The sequence below is a fragment of the Rhamphochromis sp. 'chilingali' genome, assembly GCF_963969265.1.
Source record: "Rhamphochromis sp. 'chilingali' genome assembly, chromosome: 15".
Classification (NCBI taxonomy): domain Eukaryota; kingdom Metazoa; phylum Chordata; class Actinopteri; order Cichliformes; family Cichlidae; genus Rhamphochromis; species Rhamphochromis sp. 'chilingali'.
The window spans coordinates 8441971-8461481 of NC_137942.1; the positions used below are offsets into that span (position 1 = coordinate 8441971).

The 19511-nt window shown below is 40.5% G+C and overlaps 1 protein-coding gene across 1 annotated transcript in view; it reads right to left on the reverse strand.

Annotated features, from left to right (window-relative positions):
- LOC308410671 (inactive phospholipase C-like protein 2) overlaps window positions 1-19511 on the reverse strand; it is a 70692-nt gene that overhangs the window by 16579 nt on the left and 34602 nt on the right. The window contains exons 2-3 of the mRNA XM_080904203.1: window positions 7931-10417; window positions 2495-2698 (exon numbers count right to left, since the gene is read on the reverse strand). Coding sequence (XP_080760329.1) covers window positions 2495-2698; window positions 7931-10417 — 2691 coding nt within the window. The remainder of the gene's footprint in view (window positions 1-2494; window positions 2699-7930; window positions 10418-19511) is intronic.

Here is a 19511-nt window from a genome sequence, read left to right on the forward strand (position 1 = left end):
TCACACTGCACTGTATTATGTGTTTAAAAGCTGCATATTTTTCTGTGGTATAGTTTTATCTTCCTTTGTAAAATCAGCTGCTCTACTTCTGATATACTCCTTCATGTCTGTGATTGATCAGATGCTGCCAACACCGCTCTTTTCATGTGAACGAGCAGGGGGGAAATCTTGGGTTAACTTAACGAGTTGATAACCAGCTTTGAGTGACTGCTTATCCCAATTGCCAGTATTAGGGTAAGTGAATCCAGATAATGGAAAGATAGTCTGGGTATGCTTCGTAATACAGGGCTCTAAGCAACAGGATGGACTGCCAACGTTACAGTGCCTGTTATCCCCTGAGGTAGCTTATGCCAGAGCTATTTTGGCAGGTTAGTGGTTTTAATGTTGTGGTCAATCAATGAATATAAAGACGAGAACAAATAAAAATGCTAAGAGGTAAACACTTCAAAAAAAAATTCCTGCCACATTGTTTTTGTTCATTTATAACAGATTTGATCCCCTCAGTCAGGGCTCAGTTTGAAGTATTTGGAATGAGCTCTTAATTGCTACGTTTACAGAGACAATAACAATTCAGCCTAACCCAATTAAGGCAACAAAGCTGCCATGTAAATGTCTGATTAGATTAATTCTGGTCAGATCATAATCAGAAAATTCTTTCGAATTAATTGGGCATATAAACAACACGGCTGAGATTTCTTTTGTCTTTTATGCAATTATATAAATAAGTTGGGTAAAATTCACGAGACGAATGTACTTGCAAGCAACGTGTTTGGTATGTCAGCAGTTAATGAGTCTTAAAACAGACATTATTTCCTAATTATCGAACAAAACATGCTTTAGACAGGTCTCTCTGTTAGTATCAGTATTATTAATGGAAAAGTTATACTCTCAGCCGTAGACATCATACCACAGTGCTGATGAGGAGCAGCTGGACTATCGCTACAGCACAGAGGAGGAGGCTAATGAAGTTTCACACTCATGTGGGAGACAGGAAGTGGACTCTTAAAGTGTGTGTGTGTGTGTGTCATGCACATGCCTCTTCTTGTTTTGATCTTTTCAAGAAAAGTAGTTTAAATGCAGAAATTATGAAAAGGGAAGCCATTTGGGACAAAAATGTCATAATGGGTATGGGTTAAGATGACAATAGAAATAGAAAAATGTTCATGTATAATATGTCATCAATCTATATTTCTAAATGAAAAATCTTCACTAAACCCCACAGACTGGAGTTAGTACTGTTAATTTCATGGCCATTTACAAAAATGAAAAAAATATGCAGCATATCTCTAAGCTGCATTACATTCTGGTCTTGTAAGTAGCTCACACCTCTAACATAACACAATTAACAGAACAATTACTAGTGCTAGAAAAAACACTGGGAAATAAATCGGGGGAGGTGACGGGATTTGTCACGAGAGAGAGAAAGAGAGAGAATAATGAACATCAAACAGACACTTGCACGTGTATGATTTTGCCATTTTTTTTCTAAAACAGAAACATGAGAGTTGGGACTTGTTTTTTGGCTTCTTCCCCAAAAACCTTTTTGTAAGTAGACTGGAGAGTTGGTTTGATAGGACCAAGCCTTCTGCTGTGAAGCCAAAGCAGACTGTACTGTACGTGGAGCTGTGCCCTGTGCTCCTACTGATGTGTGCGTGCATCTGTAGGTGTCAACAGCAGGAGCGCTGTTGACCTGAGCAGTGTGCATGCTACAACCTTTTCCTCACTACTCGTTCACTTCATCAGCTCCCACTAAGTCTCACAAGAGAGGAGGGCAGGACAAACAGCGGGTGATGACTAATTACAGGCAGCGTCCTCCAACCCCCTTTCTGAGCACAGCCAATGTCGAGTGGGTGAAAAATATGGTTTTCTTGCAAGAGAGGAGGCAAGACAGAGAAGGACGTGTGAAATAATACAATGAGTAACTGAAGCTATATAATCTGGCTGGTCATTGAGCTGGTTTGAGCAATGTTTAGAAGCCATGTAAAACTCAACCAGCTGTGTTAACACCTGAAATGTTAAGCAATCAGGCAATAAGGCAGGGAACAAGTTTACTCTCTGCTTTGCCTTTTTTTCTAGTTTACCTTTGTAAGCAGAGCATGTATGAAAATCTGCACGGGACAAGAAATGCAAATCACATCATCCCAGCACAGACTTTGTTGTTACACTTGAAGGCTTTATGCTTTGAGATCTCATCGTTTCCCCAAATCGATATTTACTTGGATGCTGCACGATAAAGGACAGGTGTTACTGTCTGTCCTCACACACGCAGCGCGAAATGTAATCAAGTGTCTGAATGTTTGTGTGAACTGAATTTTAATAACTGAAATTAAAAGGAAAACACAAAAGTACTTCCAGTGCAAAATTCAGAACCATTCACATAACATTTACGCACATCTGTATTATTAACGCATTTGTTTGCCTGACAGTGTCAAAGGTGGTGGCATTCACTCTTTTCTGTGTGTGCTGGGTTTTTTTTGTTTGTTGTTTTTTTTACCATGTCATAGGCGTTCAGTACTTTGCGCAGCAGCTCAGGCACAACACCCTGAGCTTCCATGGTGGGATAGGTCTCGCTCAGGTCCACAGTTACCCTCAGCGATCTCTCGCTGTTCATCAGCCATGTAGACACCGTCAGGATACACTGCTTCATGTTGGCTGCAGGGGTCAGACCACAGAGCTCCTTGAAGGACACCATTGCATTCTGGGAAGAAAGCACCCACATAAGAAAATAGGAATCTGGCTATAAACAGGTTCAAATGGTGGACATAAAAAAGACTGTGTGACACATTTGTGTGGGCATTGTTTAATATATAAGTGATCGTGCTTATACTTAACCAGTTCCTGGTTCATTAATTTCAAGATCCTCCATTAATTAAAAGGAGACGTTAATGTTAAAATGCAAATAAATCAATAAACATAAATATTCTATAAACAGCATTCTGTGCCCTTGTATGTCATTGGTCTCAGAATAGCTGCTACAATGTTTATCTCAACTGCCAATGTATCCAGCAAAGGAAGATTCCTGTTGATATATTGCACTTGGTGACTGATGAAATCATAGTTGTCCTAATAGAATACAACTACATTTTACAGATCAGTTTAAGTAAAGAGATTTAATAGAGTTAAATAGACTTATGAGTTTCCCGCCTGATCAGAAACAACATACTTCAGCACAGTGTTTTTCTTGATGACCACGATGACCCTAAAATTATTCCCACTTCCTATAATATCAGTCTGCTCAAAAATAAATCATCTAAAATCTCTATCTCAGCAAATCATGTTTGCATGCCTATCACTGACGACTGAGCGTGATCCAAACCTCAGTCGCCCTCTTGTCACAGATTCAAGAGGCCTTGAGCATGATACTGAATCTTAAAGTACTTCCATTGATCAGTATGTGTCACTGTAGTAAGTGCAATGCCATCGTCGACAAGGATTGTTTCAGCCAAATCTTTAAAAACCTTGGGTAATTTTGCCTTTTTTAGTGTCTTACAGGTACTTGCTTGTGCAGTTAACTAAAACAAAATACAGAATTCTGCACAGCTGTCAATAGCACTTTAAATAAAACTGAAATGTGTTTATAGTCATGGAATTTATTTGCAACCTAATACTGAATCTGCTTACTAATTCCTCAAAAAGAAACCACCTAACATAAACATTTAGTAAGCACATACTCTAATTTCTTCTTTTGCTAGCGTGGGAATTTAAGCAAGCAGACTTTATCCTTGAGAACGAGTGAGGTGAGAGAAGAGAAAGGGATGGAGAAAGGGAAGGAGTGTGAACAAACAGTCATGTTTGAAGCATGAGTAACTGAAAAAGCAAAAAAAAGGAGAGGCAGTTAATGAGAAACACTGAGAAAACAAAAAGGTATGAGAGGGTGTTAAAATTTAGTGACGAAAGAGAGAGTATGAGATAGCAAGAAAACAGTTTAGTGTTTAGTGTTTGGAAATCCGTCCACACAGTGGAGGCTGCTGCTTGGGAAACCAGCTGTCTCCCTGGGCTAGGCCTGCAGAAAAATCCCCATACGTTAGAGGACATGCTGTCACTGGGAGGCCCAACTTTACAGTAGACAAAGAGGGTGGTCAGGGGACACAGGATCTGTATGCTGAGCACCATACACGGTTAACACCCCTTGGACCGCTGAGCACAGCTACAGAGAAACACAATGGTGGAAGTGGGACAGCTCTGGGGCTCTGGATTAAAAACCACTGTGTGATTATGCGTGTGCCTGAACGATCAGCATGTGTGGCTGCATGTGTTTATGTCTCAGTGTGGTCTGAGCTAAAGTTATTAACATTCATTATGTTTTGTATAATTCCTTGCATGTGTGCTTGGGACGACACGAGTAAATGTTTTTTGATAATTGTTGAGCAATAAAAGCCGCAGTCTTTCCAAGCCATGGTGTTACAAAACCCAATGAGAGGCTTGTGTTTTTAATTACTCCCTTCCCCACTTTGTTCCTCTTCCAGCATTTCCCAAATGGGAGCTCTGTGTCCAGTTAGGACCTTGCTTTTGTTTCAGTTTGCCCTTTTCTGTCTCTCTTTCTGCTTCTATCTCCAAATCTCTCTCTTCTCTCTTGCCCGCAGCACTAAGTGATGGTGAACGCGCCAATGGTGGCCCACATGATTTTCAGCAAATAAAAAGAAAATCCAGGCTGGCAGCAGTTCTCATCCATCAACACTTTGTAACATTCACGGGCAGCAGCACTCAGAAAAGGACTTTATTCAAGTCTCCCGCAGAAGTAATTAATCTGCTGCGTAGATGGATCCACATATTAAAAATGCAAACTTATTATAATAGCTCACTGGTCAATGTTCATGGATTCCCTTAGTCTTTTTAATATTCAAATGTACTTCTTGTTCCTTTGTTATTCAAAGCAGAACACCTGGAAGCTTTGCAGCTTAAGGATGAAGGAGTCTTAGAAGAGCTAAGTGAGGTGAAATAATGTTTTTTATTTGAAAGAATGAAAGCAATCAAATAATTCATTTTGCTTAATATATTAAAAAAATAAGCGTGTGTGCACACTGAGTACAACAGATATGTTTTTTTAAAGAGTGTCTAGTTGTCGCCTTGTGGGTATTTGGCCACAGATCCTTTCATTCAGCTGTCTCCAGATCCACAGAACCGCTCTCTCTGCAGCTGGTCTGTACAAGCCCTTCCCATATGTCCATTATTTTACATTTAAAAGGCAATATGCCTCATTCTAAAAACACCTTTATTTGTTCTCTTTAAAGCCTCCCTCATAACTTCACCTCTTTCATCTATTTCATCAACTTTTATCTCTTCGTTTCAAAAAGGCGTATTTACATTTCAAACCAGAGGAAAATGTGGTTTAATAAGAGGCGCCAACACGATCGCATCAGCTGAACACACGTTCACTTTCAACCACCAAGCATTTTTCATGAAGCTTTATAAATTAAAATTCTAAAGCCATTTGTTATGAGAGATGAATCATAGCTACAGAACAAAGTCTGTAGGGTCTTAACTGTGACACATGGCACGCCTGCAACGAAATACTTAATCTGCATTAGTAATTTTATTTGACTCTTACAAAAGTAAGAATATTTATTAGGTTGTCAGAGATTTATAAGACAGATTGGGCCATATTTCATGACTTATTAATAATTTCTGCTGACAGACATCAAAGTAAAGATTAAGAGGACCTTATGACAAACTCAAGGTTTTAGTTCATGCCAAAAAGAAAAACATGTGATTATGCCACATGTCAAAATGTTTTGTCAAGCTGGGGATTTTTTTTCAGTCAGTGGTGCTGACTAACTGCTTGTATTAATAGGTTTAACTACACAAAAAAAATTTGAACAAAGAAAATACCGTACGTTCCTATTATTCCTCTTCTGCATCACAGGATCGGTTTCACCCTAGAACACAAACGTATTTTCTCCCATGCTGATAGGTATAATGAAGCCCTTTTTCAGAACATGCCCATTTCCACAACAAAAAAATGCATGACTGCATGCCACGGGATCTCTAATCATCATTACATCTCTGCTAATTTAGTTCAGTCTGTCTTTTGTTTGCTTTACCATTAGACTGAGGTTGCTGCTATCTGAAGACAAACAGACCTCATGATCATGATACGTGAAAGCGATGTGCTGCATGCACCTCAAATTTAATTTCTACTTATAAAAAAACTCATCATCATTACATATTTGATCCAGTCAAGTTTGCCACTATAAAAATTCACCAGTTATACAGCAAGTGTATTGAAGAACTAACTTTTTACCCCTTAAAAGCCTACTAAGAGTATGCCTGGAGGCTCTTCTCTGAACTGAGCCGCTTCTGTCATATTTCAAGCTGGCTTATAGAACAAAATGACTGAGTTTCCATCAGATGTTAGTGAGGATGAGCTCTGCCTATCCTTGAAAAAAGTCCAGAAACTTATTCTGTTAACAAAGAAAATATCACTACTTTGTTCCATGTGCACAAGTGTGTAAAGTGATTTACAGTAATGTTTAAAACTAGACTTTGAGGAAAAGATTAAATCTCCCATTTCTCTCCAGTGATGGGCTCCTTTACACATATGATCAATAGGCAAGTAAGAAGAACAAAAAGGCACATATTTATTAATTTTAGTCTTTTCTTTCACTTAGAAATCTACTATTTAGTGGAAGATGGAACACTGCTGTTGGAGCTGTTTCAGCAGTGTACAAAAATGACCTCCTTCAAACACGACAAAACAAGAGGCTGCCGACGTAAACTAGCAACTTAAGAACACACACACACAACAACAACAAAAAAAACCCCTCTAGCCAGCTCTAGTTGAGTTATAATTTGTAGGCAGCACAAATGGCACAAGCATTTATACCACTCTGCAGTTGCCACACACCATATATTAATGACCACCAACAAAGACACTGAAAGGCCCGTGCTGGTGCTTGTCAGACAAATATACACAGTGCTTACAAATCTTCATTTGAGCTGAGAGGAGCATTAAAATACTGCACTAAGTGCCTAGCAACCCACTCGTCATCCTGGGGCAGTAATTGTCCCTCATTAATGATTACACTATTCATAAACTTTAGAATTGTACACCAATGTCGCTTTATTGCCCCTTTCTTTTATTACATTAATAGAGCACAATTAGTGACAAGCCTCTATCCACGATAGCAAGTGAACTAAGTACAATGCAAAACATTTACAATGGATTTTATTGCTACGGATGCAATAAAATATTATGTAAATTTATTTTGAAAGCCTTGATATTATACAAATTATTAATTAAATGGCTAAAAAGGGTTAGTAAATATTATCAGCGTGTTTTATAACCTCAAAATCAGGGTAAAATGTTTAGAAAAAAACTGGTAAACTTAAAAAATAAACTACTCTAATGCGGTCTTTAACCTCCTAAGACCCGAACTCTTCCACAGCATGCATTTTTAATTTCTCTTTGATATTTGGGCATATTGGGGCCCGATGAATGTCAAAACAAAGAATTACCAGATATTTTTTTAACCTTTTTAAAAAAAAATTTTATGAAAAATAAGAGCCACATATGAGGATATTCGTTTAAAATTTCGATAGAAAAGTAGCAGTATAATGTCCTCGTAAGTGGATATCAGGCCCTTGTAGAGCAAAATTGAGTATTTTGGTCTAAATAACCCAAAATGTGATATCCACATATGTGGGCGCCAGGTCCTAGGAGGTTAACCTATGTGTGCTGAAAATATTGCATTATATAAGCCAGTTTAAATACCATATTACCACAGAAAATCATATCTGAATTTGATGTTCTACTGATCTGTACTGTGGAATCACTTATGGCAGTTTTTTCCTTGTACTTTTCTTTTAAATCAAAAGGAAGTGATGGGGGAAGATGCAGAGCACATCCACAAACTCCACCCCAGCCATCTATAGACTGAGAAGCCAGTTTTCGAACTGTAACTTAATATTTTCTTAGTATTTAGTTCCTTACCTGCACATTTTCTCTGAGGTCTGTGGCCTCCCTGAGAGGCTGGGTGGAAGCTCTGAAGAGCTCATCCACTACTTTGATTCCTGTGGTCTTGGTGGTGGTGTACTCCCGGGCCTTCCTACTCTTCCTGACATATATACCCCTCTTATGACCCTTTCCTCCACCACGTCTGTTGGTGATGGCCACGTGAACAAACAGGGTCGTGTTGGGTAAGAACTCTCCTGTAAGAGACTGTAGAGGGACATGCCTATAGCCTGGCTGTAGGCACTCAAATGGGATGGTGTACTGGCCAATGAACTCATCTCCGATGTAATCATCGTCTAGAACCACAAAACGCAGTACTGCAAGTTCAGGTAAATTAATCTGGAATTCAAAACTCTCATCAAAAATAGGGTTGTCACCATTCTGAGACACAGTCTTGGTTCTTTGCTCAGCACAGTCAGCTGGTATGCCATGGATCTCCACATATATGTAGGGCTCCACCACATCCCCTTTAGCAGCAGAACCACGAGGCTTGGGAAGATTCTGCCCACTGATGACTTTGATGTGAAGAAGCTGTGCAGACACTCCTGGAAGGGAGTCCCGAGCATTGGCACTAAAGTAGGACACCTCCGCCCTCATAATGGCTGGCCGTAAAACATACCCACAGTTGCCATTCTGCCTGAACCACCCTAGGTTGAGATCCATCATCAGACCTGGAGTCTGATAGTTCATGGCCACAATCTGGCAGCCACATTTCCAGAAATCCTGGGGGTTCATGTTGCTGGCATCAATCCTCATGGGAGTGGGATATACCCTGGAGAGGAAGCGCTTGTTATAGCAGACAAATTCTTCTGGAAACTCATTAGCAAACTTGTTTGCATCTACCTCATTGAAGGAACATATTTCCCAGTATTTTTGCTCCCTCTTAGAGAACTCAAAGTCCCTGAACTGGACTGACTTGCAGAGAGATACAAGATCAGACAGCTCTCTGCACAGCCTGAATATCTTACAGCCCAAGCCATTCAGCTGGTCTTTCTCATCATTTCCCACTCTTTGGGACATTTCCAGACCCTCCTCCTCATCTGTCACATCCCCTTCAGCATCACTGCAGCTGGGTGGCAGCTTCTTGCCTTTAAGGAGGATTTTACCTTTGAGTTTCTCAGGAGAGGGTAGGTAGTTTTCCTCCTTGTTGGGTGAGTCAATATACAGCTTGTCCCCGAGAATCTTCTTCGTGTGCTGTGCCATGACCCTCTGCTGGGGAATGCAACAGTGGGTCACTAAGCAGAGAATAAGGGGGTACTCAGAGCTCTCGAAAGCATATTGGTTGATAATGTCCAGAACTTTAGAGAAAGCTAGCTGTGAGGCTACTGAACTTCCCACATACACTACTGGTTCATTATCAGGGCCATCCCATACAACTACTTCAATGCTGCGACACCCCATCCTCAGAGCTCGGATGTAACTGCTGATGTCTGACGAACCCCAGAAATGGTCCTCCAGAAGGGAAGCATTATGCGAGGAGTTGATGTAGTAATGGGAAAGAGGCTGAGTCATATCCTGGCATACACGTTTGTGCTGGGGGTCAAAAATGTGGCATTCTGAGGACAGGAGGTAGTGTGTAAAACCGTCAATGGAGAGGTAGCCTCTCTCCCTGCCTTCAGCAGATGGCTCAAATTTCTGAACAATATCCCTGCACATGTCCTCTGTTACTCCTTCCACACCCTGCTCTACCTCTACAAAAAGCATCAGATCTTTGCTGTCAAGATATTCCTTGTTACTGGAGAACTGCACCAGCAGAAAGAAAATCTCTGGCCGTGTGCATAGCTCACAGTAGGCCTCAACAAAAGTGTCCAAGTTAATTGCCTCTCCGTACTGGTCTTTAGCTTTCTGGAGTTCTTTGAATTTCAGTTGTATCCTAGACTCTTTCATTCCAGGGTTGAGCCCCTTAATTATCTGGGTGGCTCTGAATAGGTCTATGTGTCCTTCCTTTTCCACATCTGCTAGCTCAAACACTGATCCAATCCAAGATGTTCGTAGACTTGGCTGACTCTGTTCCACCATATCCACAGTGTGGCGGCCATAAGACACCAGATACCTCAGGCCCATCACCCAGGTGCTGACAACATCTGCTGTGCTAGCCACTAAGTCTAAGGACTCGTAGTTATCCCCGTAGATGATAGAGAAAGCGCATTCATCAGGAAACTGATCAGAGAGACCATTGCTGCGGAGAACAGGAGTTTTTTTCCCCAAACGGACCTCCTTAATGCTCTTGATTTCCAGTTTAGCCTTCTCCGAATCTTTCTTGGATGGCTCCCAACGCAACCAGTGCATGTCCGGATCCAGCAGGAAGTAGCGGTTGTACATACGCGAGTTGGAGCGCACCTTCTTCATTTCACAACCCTCCATCATGAAGGCCATACAAGCAGCTGTGCTGTTGATCTTGCGGTCGCTCGGCATTGAGCTGAAGGATACCGTTTTCTTCCTCACCTGCCTCTGTTTGGAACCATCCTGGGAACAAAATGGGGTAGGGAAGAGTTGGATGAGAGAAAATGAGTTTCATGTTAGACATTATATGTGATTTCAAAAGCAGAAAGGAAACAAAAAGATAGCATTATGTCTATAGTTAAATATATCTATATGTGGATATGTAAATCCACACTGAATTAAATGAAGGAAAATCCCATACTATAGCTGCTAAAAGGTAAAGATAGACAACGATGCACCACTCCCATCTGCTAATAATTTAAATATGACAAACTATTAAATTTTAATAAGTTATTACTAATTATCAATCACACATTAATAACTTTAAATCACATATTGATTCTGATTTAGTAATGACTATTTCTTATAAACATTTTAAGAGATGAGACGCAGTGTTGGATGATACGATGGTATGATTTCTCTCATAGGAAAGCCCCAGAAATTAATCTGTTTTCAATCTTTTTTGTACAATATAGAATCTGAGAGAATGACAAACTGCAGTGAAACCTAATAATTTGAATAATTTGAAAAGGAGACATCGCTCTACACAGCCCTGGGCTAAATTTTTGTAAGTTTTAAAATAAAACTTGTAAAATGCAACTGGCAAACACCACCTGCAATGACATGCTGGAACGTTTTCAGCTTTTAGGTCTGTTAGTCTAACTGGTGAGAGTACACAGCACTGTCCTATTTCCACACAGAGCTGTGGTTAGCTAGATAGCCTGAATGCACATGGCCTGGTTTAAAACTTGGAAAATAGGCTTGCTGAATAATGCATAGCACAAAGAACAGTACATTAAAAACCTAAACCAAGCCACAAATTACTGCTATTTAAGACTCTAAGCACAACACCTTTGAGACTCTTTCAAAAGGGCATTTCCATTACTACAGAGCCATATCGGTAGCTATGGTTTGTTTAACCTCCAATACAAGATAAATGTAACCAAAGCCACTTAATTTGACCTTGTCTCCTGTATCTTCATCTTTTTTTGTTTTGTTTTTTGGAAAGCCAGAAAGGGCAGTCACCCTCAGGGCATCCCCTTAACACCTAAGACAGTGACTGCCTGTACAGGCCTGATAAATCTCCCCAAAGCATGGTCCAACTTTAGCCACAGTGAAACACCTCCGGATTATCCATCTTCCACCTGACAGCCAGAAGCAGATGATGCATAGCAACTCATCACGATTAATGAGCACCATTTTAGGCAGAGCTGAAGAAATGACATGATCATTACTCCACTTGTGCCCTTGTTTTATGACCTCTATCTCATTGTCCTACACATAAGCACTCAATATCATAATGTCAAAATCTTTAATTCTTCAGTGCTTCTGAGAATACCTCCTGGATAAGTTTAGTCAGTGATTACTGATCTTACCAGATGGTGTGCTTTAGCCCAATCATGCCTGGTCCACCCAGGTCAAAAAGGTTGCTTGCAATGTGTTAAAATAAAGCTAGTATTTGTGTTATTCCCCTTGAGATACACTTGCATGCAATTTCTGTGAGAGCTAGTGCCAAGAGCCACAGGCACATGGAAATGCATGGACCCGTGCCAAGACTGTAAGGGTAAGACAGTGCTGTTTGGTCAGTTCGTAGCTCCAAATTCTTTTACAGAGTAATATGAGCTCATCAACCACTTCACATAGGAGATAAACGGGCCAAAGAGTTGATTCTGTCCTTAGATCCTTATTTGTCTTGTGTTCATTTCCTCCAGTAGATCATTCAGCCCCATCCATCATAGGAGAAGTGGGAGATAAATCTGGAGGCCATAATCAAGAGCTCACATTTCAACCCAAATGCCATGCACTTTATTTTGACGAGCACGGTCCTTTCACCTCATGTGACAGAAAATTACAGCTACCACTCTAGTCTATTTTTAAAAAAACAGACTGAAAGACAGTTGGTCTCTCCTCTGGTTTGCTCTTCATGAGCTATTTGCAAAATCAGCCAGATGGACATGAACATTAACTGGGGTATTGGGAATATGACTGAAAGCAGACTGAGCAAGTGGTTCTATGAGGGAAGATCTGTTCAGGTCTGATTATTTCCAGGCCTTCTTCAGGGAAGTGATGTAGCCACAGAGGGTCAAAGGCTATAAGGGTAATCTAGTGTCTCATTAACATGCTGTTACAATTAGCTGGACAACCAGACAAGACAGCATGCTGTTTCTCTTTGCCTCTCAATCAAAGCTAAGCAGCAAAACACAACTGAAAACAATTCTGCTTTTCATAGGATTAGTAGTGTGGTAGTAAATGATTACACACTAGTTGGAAATGATAATATAATAGTACATGCATGAATAACAAAGTTCATGGAAAATAATTTTGTTAATTTAATGATTTGAACTGCCTGTTTACAATAGTTTAAACCTTCTTTCACTGTTTCTTGTGCTCTTTTATTTCTGATTCACATATTTTCTCAGATCCCCTTTGGCCCTGTGTTTCTTTATGTATGTGTGTGTTTATGTGTGTATGCTTGACTGCCTGTTGTTGCTGCGGTGGTGATGTTGGGGTATTTTGGTAATCTTCCACAGCTCCCACATTCCCCTTTCTATTGAGGTTTCTAACGTGACATCATGTGCCTATTGCTTGAAAGTAGTCTGTCCTGTTGCATGTGACACAACCAGCAGTTGCTAGGATGGGTGAAACTGGTTGCAAACAAGTTACTTTACCAGAAACTTCCTAGTAATTGATTTGGTTGCTAGTTGCTAACAGATTGCCACAGTTGCCTGTAGTTTTTCATGTTTGTCTGCAACTACTAGCCAAGCAATAGTAAAACCTAAAAAAGAGCAATGGAAACAAGTGCTGTAGCCAACATGTTGCAAAATGGCACAGCTTTTACTTTGAAGGTAAATGGTCTACAGTCCCAGTTTGTGTTGCACTTTTCATAATTTTACTAGACCTCAGAGAGTAGCTGGCTGCTGTTTGCAGACAAATCCACCACCTCCATTCAAATTACAACCACACAAACGATCAAAGCAGTTATCACAAGTATGTTTTTGCTAACCAGGTGGCGAATATGAATTTTTCCCTAGCAACAGATGGTTGCCAGGAGTTTACTGATCAGTCTGTAGGGCTGTGTGACTCAGCCTTTAGCAGTCATTTTCCCAGTGATTTCCACCAACCAACCATCCAGCAACTACTTGCAACCGCTTGGGGAATACCCATGTTTCTCTCATGATCATTGGTTAACAAATGGTCACGGATTGATCTCTAGGCCTGAGTGACTTTAGCACTATTACCTTGACATTGCTTTGTCACAGTCACAAGTGTCAAGTTAATGCCACATGGTTAGTAGTCACATGTCTACAACACCTCAGTGGGAACACCAGCAACTTGAGTATTGGTCAAATACTTCCTGGTGGAAGGGTGAGATGAGTGTTTCCACACCCCCTGAAAGACAGTGGTGTGTCACGCTCTCTCCCTTCTCCTATCATTGTTTTCACACTATGACACTGGGCACCATAAGCAGTGTGACTGCAGAACATAACTCCAGGGAGGCAATTAATGGAAAAAACTCTCTGCTCTCCCAGGCAACAACAGTCGTGGCTCCCAGGTTGCCTGTACACTCCAGTCCCCTATTGAATACTTCACATCAAAACAATAACCCTTGACTGTACTGCTGTGTACAATAGATGCAATATATTAATAGACTTCCTGTCTTTGCATAGCTTTTAAATCTTTATATTTGTAATGGCATATAATCTATAAAATTTATACAGTCCTTTGCTTTTCTGTACTCTTCCACTGTGATGTGGAAGCTGGAAAGCAACATCATCAGAGAGATTAATTCCTCCTTTATCTCCACAGACTGGAGTGTTTGTGTGTGTGCTCAAGCAAAATTAAAAAGTCCTCTTCCTCCAGTTGTTTGTGTGATGGCATGAACCACTTGACTGCTACCACTAGGGCTGCCACAAACGATTATTTTGATAGTCGACTAGTCACCGATTATTTTTGCGATTAGTCGACTAATCAGATCATCATCCATTAGACGTAAAACTACAGCTTATTGCACCAGCAGCATCTGCTCTTATATAACTATCATTAGCTTACAGCTTTAAGTGTTTAAGGTCTGTGCTAACTAAAAATAAAGACAAGATGATAGTTTATTAAATTTTAATGAAATTTGCAGATTGTTTCGGTGAAGTTTAATAAACTCCTTGCTATCTAAAATATAACAGGACACTGGAGTATATTCTGGAGCATCTCACACTTCTGATAATCAGCTGTCTGCTTGACGTTTATTCAGCTGTGTAAAAACTATAACTTTAATCTCAGACAAACTGATTTACTCAGGAACAAATAAAATACTAAAAAAAAAAGCCAAACAATAACATTTTAAGTTATCTAAGTGACTCATATATATTTAACCTGAGTAGCGAAAGACGGCGGTGGGTTTGAAAACGATTTGCGGGGAGTCCGGTGTTCTCACGGCGCTAGTGAGCCTAGCCCCCGGCTCGCTAACGAGCTAGTGGGTAACAGATGTCTCCGAAAACGTCGGAGCGCTTTTGAAAATATGTGGTGTCCTGATAAACTGAGCAGATATTTGAGGTTTACACAGCTACATTCTCGCCTGAAAATATGTTAAACGTTTATTTTGTGACCCAGAAAGAATAATAAGAGTAACATTAAAACTAACTAGCTGCCGCCATTGTTGGAAACTGCGCTGGGCCGCGCTATGAATTCTGGGACACAGCTGCTTCTTCTTCTTCTTCTTCTTCTTCTTCGGGGTTTAACGGTAGCTGACATCCTTGTACATGCAATGCTGCCATCTTCTGTTTCAGTCCGTTATTACACTCTTAAATCCTGCCACTTATTCCTGCGTCTTTTGTGATCGTACAAAGTTTCAAACGACGCGTCGACTATTAAATCAGTCGTCGACGATTTTGATAGTCGACGTAATCGTGACTAGTCGACAAATCGTGGCAGCCCTAGCTACCACACATACTCACACACTCCAAAATACAACACTCTAGTGTGTCAGGTGAAAAAAAACCCCACAAAACCAAAAACAGTTCTTGTCTCCATCACTGGGTTGGCAACACTAAAAATAACCAAAAAGGTTAGGAGCTCAGCTAATCCTGTTTTTAAACACATGACTTCCCATGACACTTTAGACATACTGCTCATTTTCACTAATGTGGCCCACTTCCACCCCATTCTAGCAAACCTCCAACTATCCTACTTCCTCCAGGGCTGTACTGGCCGTTTGCCACTCACGGCTATCATATCTCAACTCTAAAACAGGTTTGCAGAAAGTGGTCAGGCATGGCTCAGTTCTTCTCGCCTACAGAGCTCCAGTGTCATTTGTGTGTGTGCAATGAGAATCCGCGAAATAGGCAACAGGGGGGCGTGGGTAATGGGGAGTGAAGACAGAACAGAGCAGAGCCCTCTTGATGACGTGCTCTCCAACATGTGAGTCACAGTATGTGTGCTCTGTTTGCCAGCATGTGTGCCTGAGGATCATAGAAAACGAGCCGCAGGATCAAGCCACATTACACAACTAACGCACACATTGACATGTCAAACACAATCGCAGGTATCGCAAAGGCACATGCTTACTGTTTCAAAGTGCCTAGGGTGAATCTGAGTAACTAGGCAAAATTCATCTTTGTTACAAGACACATTTATTTCCAGTCTTTATTCTAGACAATCCCAGCAGAAACTATATTAACAGATGAATGTGATAGTGTAACGGTGGGTTATGTCCAGCAAGTAGGGCTGCTCGATTATGGCAAAAATGATAATCACGATTATTTTCACTGAAATTGAGATCACGATTATTTGACGATATTTATTTCGTCCGCCAGAGCTTATATTATTTTTTTACATGCTGTAGTGCCATTTGTGGGAGCATTTCAAGTTGCTATACATCAATACAACTGTTATAGCCCATATTTTAATAATATGTATGCATTAAGTCCATAGTAACTACATTAATTGCAAAAAAGTGCAATAAACTACAAAAAAATTGAAAATCGTTTTTGTTTTTACATATATTTCTACTTGGAGAAATTTAAGAGGTTTATCCCTCAAAACTTTAAATACAAAAAAGTTGCAAAAAATAGTTTACAACAACAGGAAATTTATTTTGAGTGTCTTCATAGTTTTATTTTGGAGATACAGCAATTTTTATATACTGCAGGAAAAACAAAAAACAATCCTATGATGCAAATTTGCAAAGAATGTGCATGTGCATCAAAATAAACTATTTCCAGCAGTGCAATTCGAGTTCTAAGGCCTACAAGTAAAAAACTAAATTTTCCGCAAAAATGATGTCACTTGCGATAGTTCACGTTGATGTCTTTTTCAATGTGGGAAGTGTTAAGAACAGCTGATCGGATCGGCAAAGCGTGTTTCTGGAATATTATGTTTTTGTTCCTGCAAGCTCTTTTTGTGCAATTTTTGCAAAGCTATATGTGGAAGGAAACCGTGACCGAGGACAAGCTGATGGCATAAGATGTAAGTACAACTCCTCTGGTTTCATATGGAAAAAAATTTATTGTGCTAGCTTAGCATTCAGGTTCTACAGGGATTTAAAAATAGTTACACAAAACGAGCATGCTGCTCTGACCGGCTTTAAAGGTTTAACAATAACAATGTATTGAATAATGACTTTAAAAAATAATATAAAATAGTGTGCAAATACTGATAACAGTGCAAATGTTTGCAATATAAGAAATAAATGAAAAATGTGAACTTTGCAGTGTTGCTCTGTGGTGCAGCTACGACACCATAGCAAAGTTTACACACTGTGTCTACTTGATCCACGTCTGACTCCGCGAACCCATAATGTTTCCACACCACTTAAGTTTTTTTTTTTTTTACCTCTCTTTTCAACCAACGGCAGTCCACTCCTCTCCAAATAACTTCTGCTTAGCTTTCCGAGCTTCCCTCGGGTCCTCTTAATTGTTGTGACGCGTGTTCGAAATGCAGAGCAGTGCGCTTGATTTGCCACATGGAGCAGCGCGAGAGTAAAGCATGAGGGAGGGGCTAATAATCGGCTCAGTCATTTTTAATGATCGTTGAAAGCCCAGATCGTAATCGTGATTAAAATTCGATTAATTGAGCAGCCCTACCAGCAAGAGCAACACCGTTCCCAGCGGAAGCACTAGGTGTTAAAAAACAAAGAGCACTTTCACCGCACAGGATTTCATAAGCCAGTGAGCATGGGTCTGCTTGCATGAGGTAGGTGAGAGGTCACAGTCAGTCCCCTCCTCAGATGTAGGCTGCACCGCAGTGCCTTCTCCTTCCCTACATCCTAGATAGTTATTTAAACTGACGTCTGAATCCAGAGCTTAGGGCAGACATCATTCAGCCTCTAACAGACTCTATCCTCTGTTATAGACATCCACAGGGGGAAAAAAAGGGAAAAGGGGATAAAATGGGCCAAAGCTAAGACAGTGCAAGTGAGATGGAAGTAGAAATTGACAGAAATTGAGAAAGAAAGATGATTTGATAATGTTAACTTTAATTTGTTTAGATGTTTTGGCAACACTGTGCAACCTCAGCGCCAATAAGGCAAATTAAATCTAGCTGAAAAACTGACTCCTAATAGGAGGAAAGGAGATAGGAAGGCAGGGATTGACAGATAAATAAAATGCGAGTAACATTTTGCCTTGGCAACATGGTATTGTTATCTGTCATGCCAATAAACCCTCTTGGAATTGAATACAGATTTGGAAATAGGAAAGGCGAGAAAGGGATGGAGAGAATGAAGAAAAACAGACAAGGGAAAGAGAGTCAAAAAGAGAGAGAAGCCGGGCCCGTCACTGTTTGTCACAGTAATCGGTAATGTGGCCGAGTGCTTACACCATCTTACACCATCTTAGTGAGAGTTTTGCAGAACGCGAACATAATGTGTGAATAGCCGAGAAAATTTAAGGTCGAGGGAATGCGAGATGCCTGAATTGATTGTGTGCAGACGTACTTGTGTTTGTCCTAGTCCACAAATGAATTTACATTTTCATCCAGGTGGTCCATTGTGTTTGACACTTGCTGTGCCTGGAATGTAAAGCTTAGTTTCTTCATGGTCAGATAATAAGTGGAAATCCCCCAGAGAACTCTCAGCAAGTCAGAGCCCACCGAACAGTCTGACTAATTACTGGCCTACAGAGAAGAAGAAGTCAATGGTATTGAGCCAGGCACCACAAAAGCCCCCCCACAAAAACCACACCAATTGCTGCCATCTAGATACTTCAGTCACAGAGCATGTGATGTGTCTCTTTTCCTTATCATACCATTATCACTTATCATATCTGAATCCTTGAACATGTATAGCAAGACCATAGACGTGTACAGTATAACGTTCAAGGATTTTGCTGTGGATTTGGTGAACACTTTATCACACTGTGCAAGTCACTGTCAATCACAACTCTGAATAATCAGTTTGACCAATTCTAATAAATTTATTTATATATTAATTTGTAAAACCATTTTAGAAGGTGCACATATTTATTTTGTGCACAGCATATTTCACATCTCTGTTCAGGATATTCAGGTATAGGCATAAAGTGAGAGAAAGGTCCTCCATAAATCACCACCTTATCATGGTGAAGGAGTTTATGTGTCTGAGTGATCCCAGGAGCTATTTCAGCATAGGATCCCTTAAGTCTGTCCAGATTGTGGACCAGTTCCAAGTCTCAGACTGGTCAAGCTACGTTGCCAATCTCACCTTGGCCATGAACTCTTTGTATTGACTAAAAGAATGAGACGGTGGATGCAAGCTGCCTCTGAAGGGTGTCTGGAGTCTCCCTTCGAGATTAGGTTAGTGGGTGAGAAGCTTGGCTATACGGGATGGCTTTAGTGTAGAGCTGCTACTCTTTACGCAAAAGAAACTAGCTGAGTTGCTTCAGCCAACTGACTAGGGCGGCGGTCCCCAAGCCATGCGCCATGGACCGGTACCAGTCCGTGAGTCCTTTGGTGCCGGGCCGCGAGAGCTGAGGCTCGGGTATGAAATTTATGGTTTTCAGGGTTTTTATCATTAACTCGGTTTCCCTGGGTCTTTTCCCATGATGTAGTTGTGTGTCTTATTTTGAAAGAAATATTTACGCGTTACCATAGTAACCAGAGAGCATTAAGGGGCAGAGAAGAGGATGTTACTCTTAATGTTGTTAGTGCA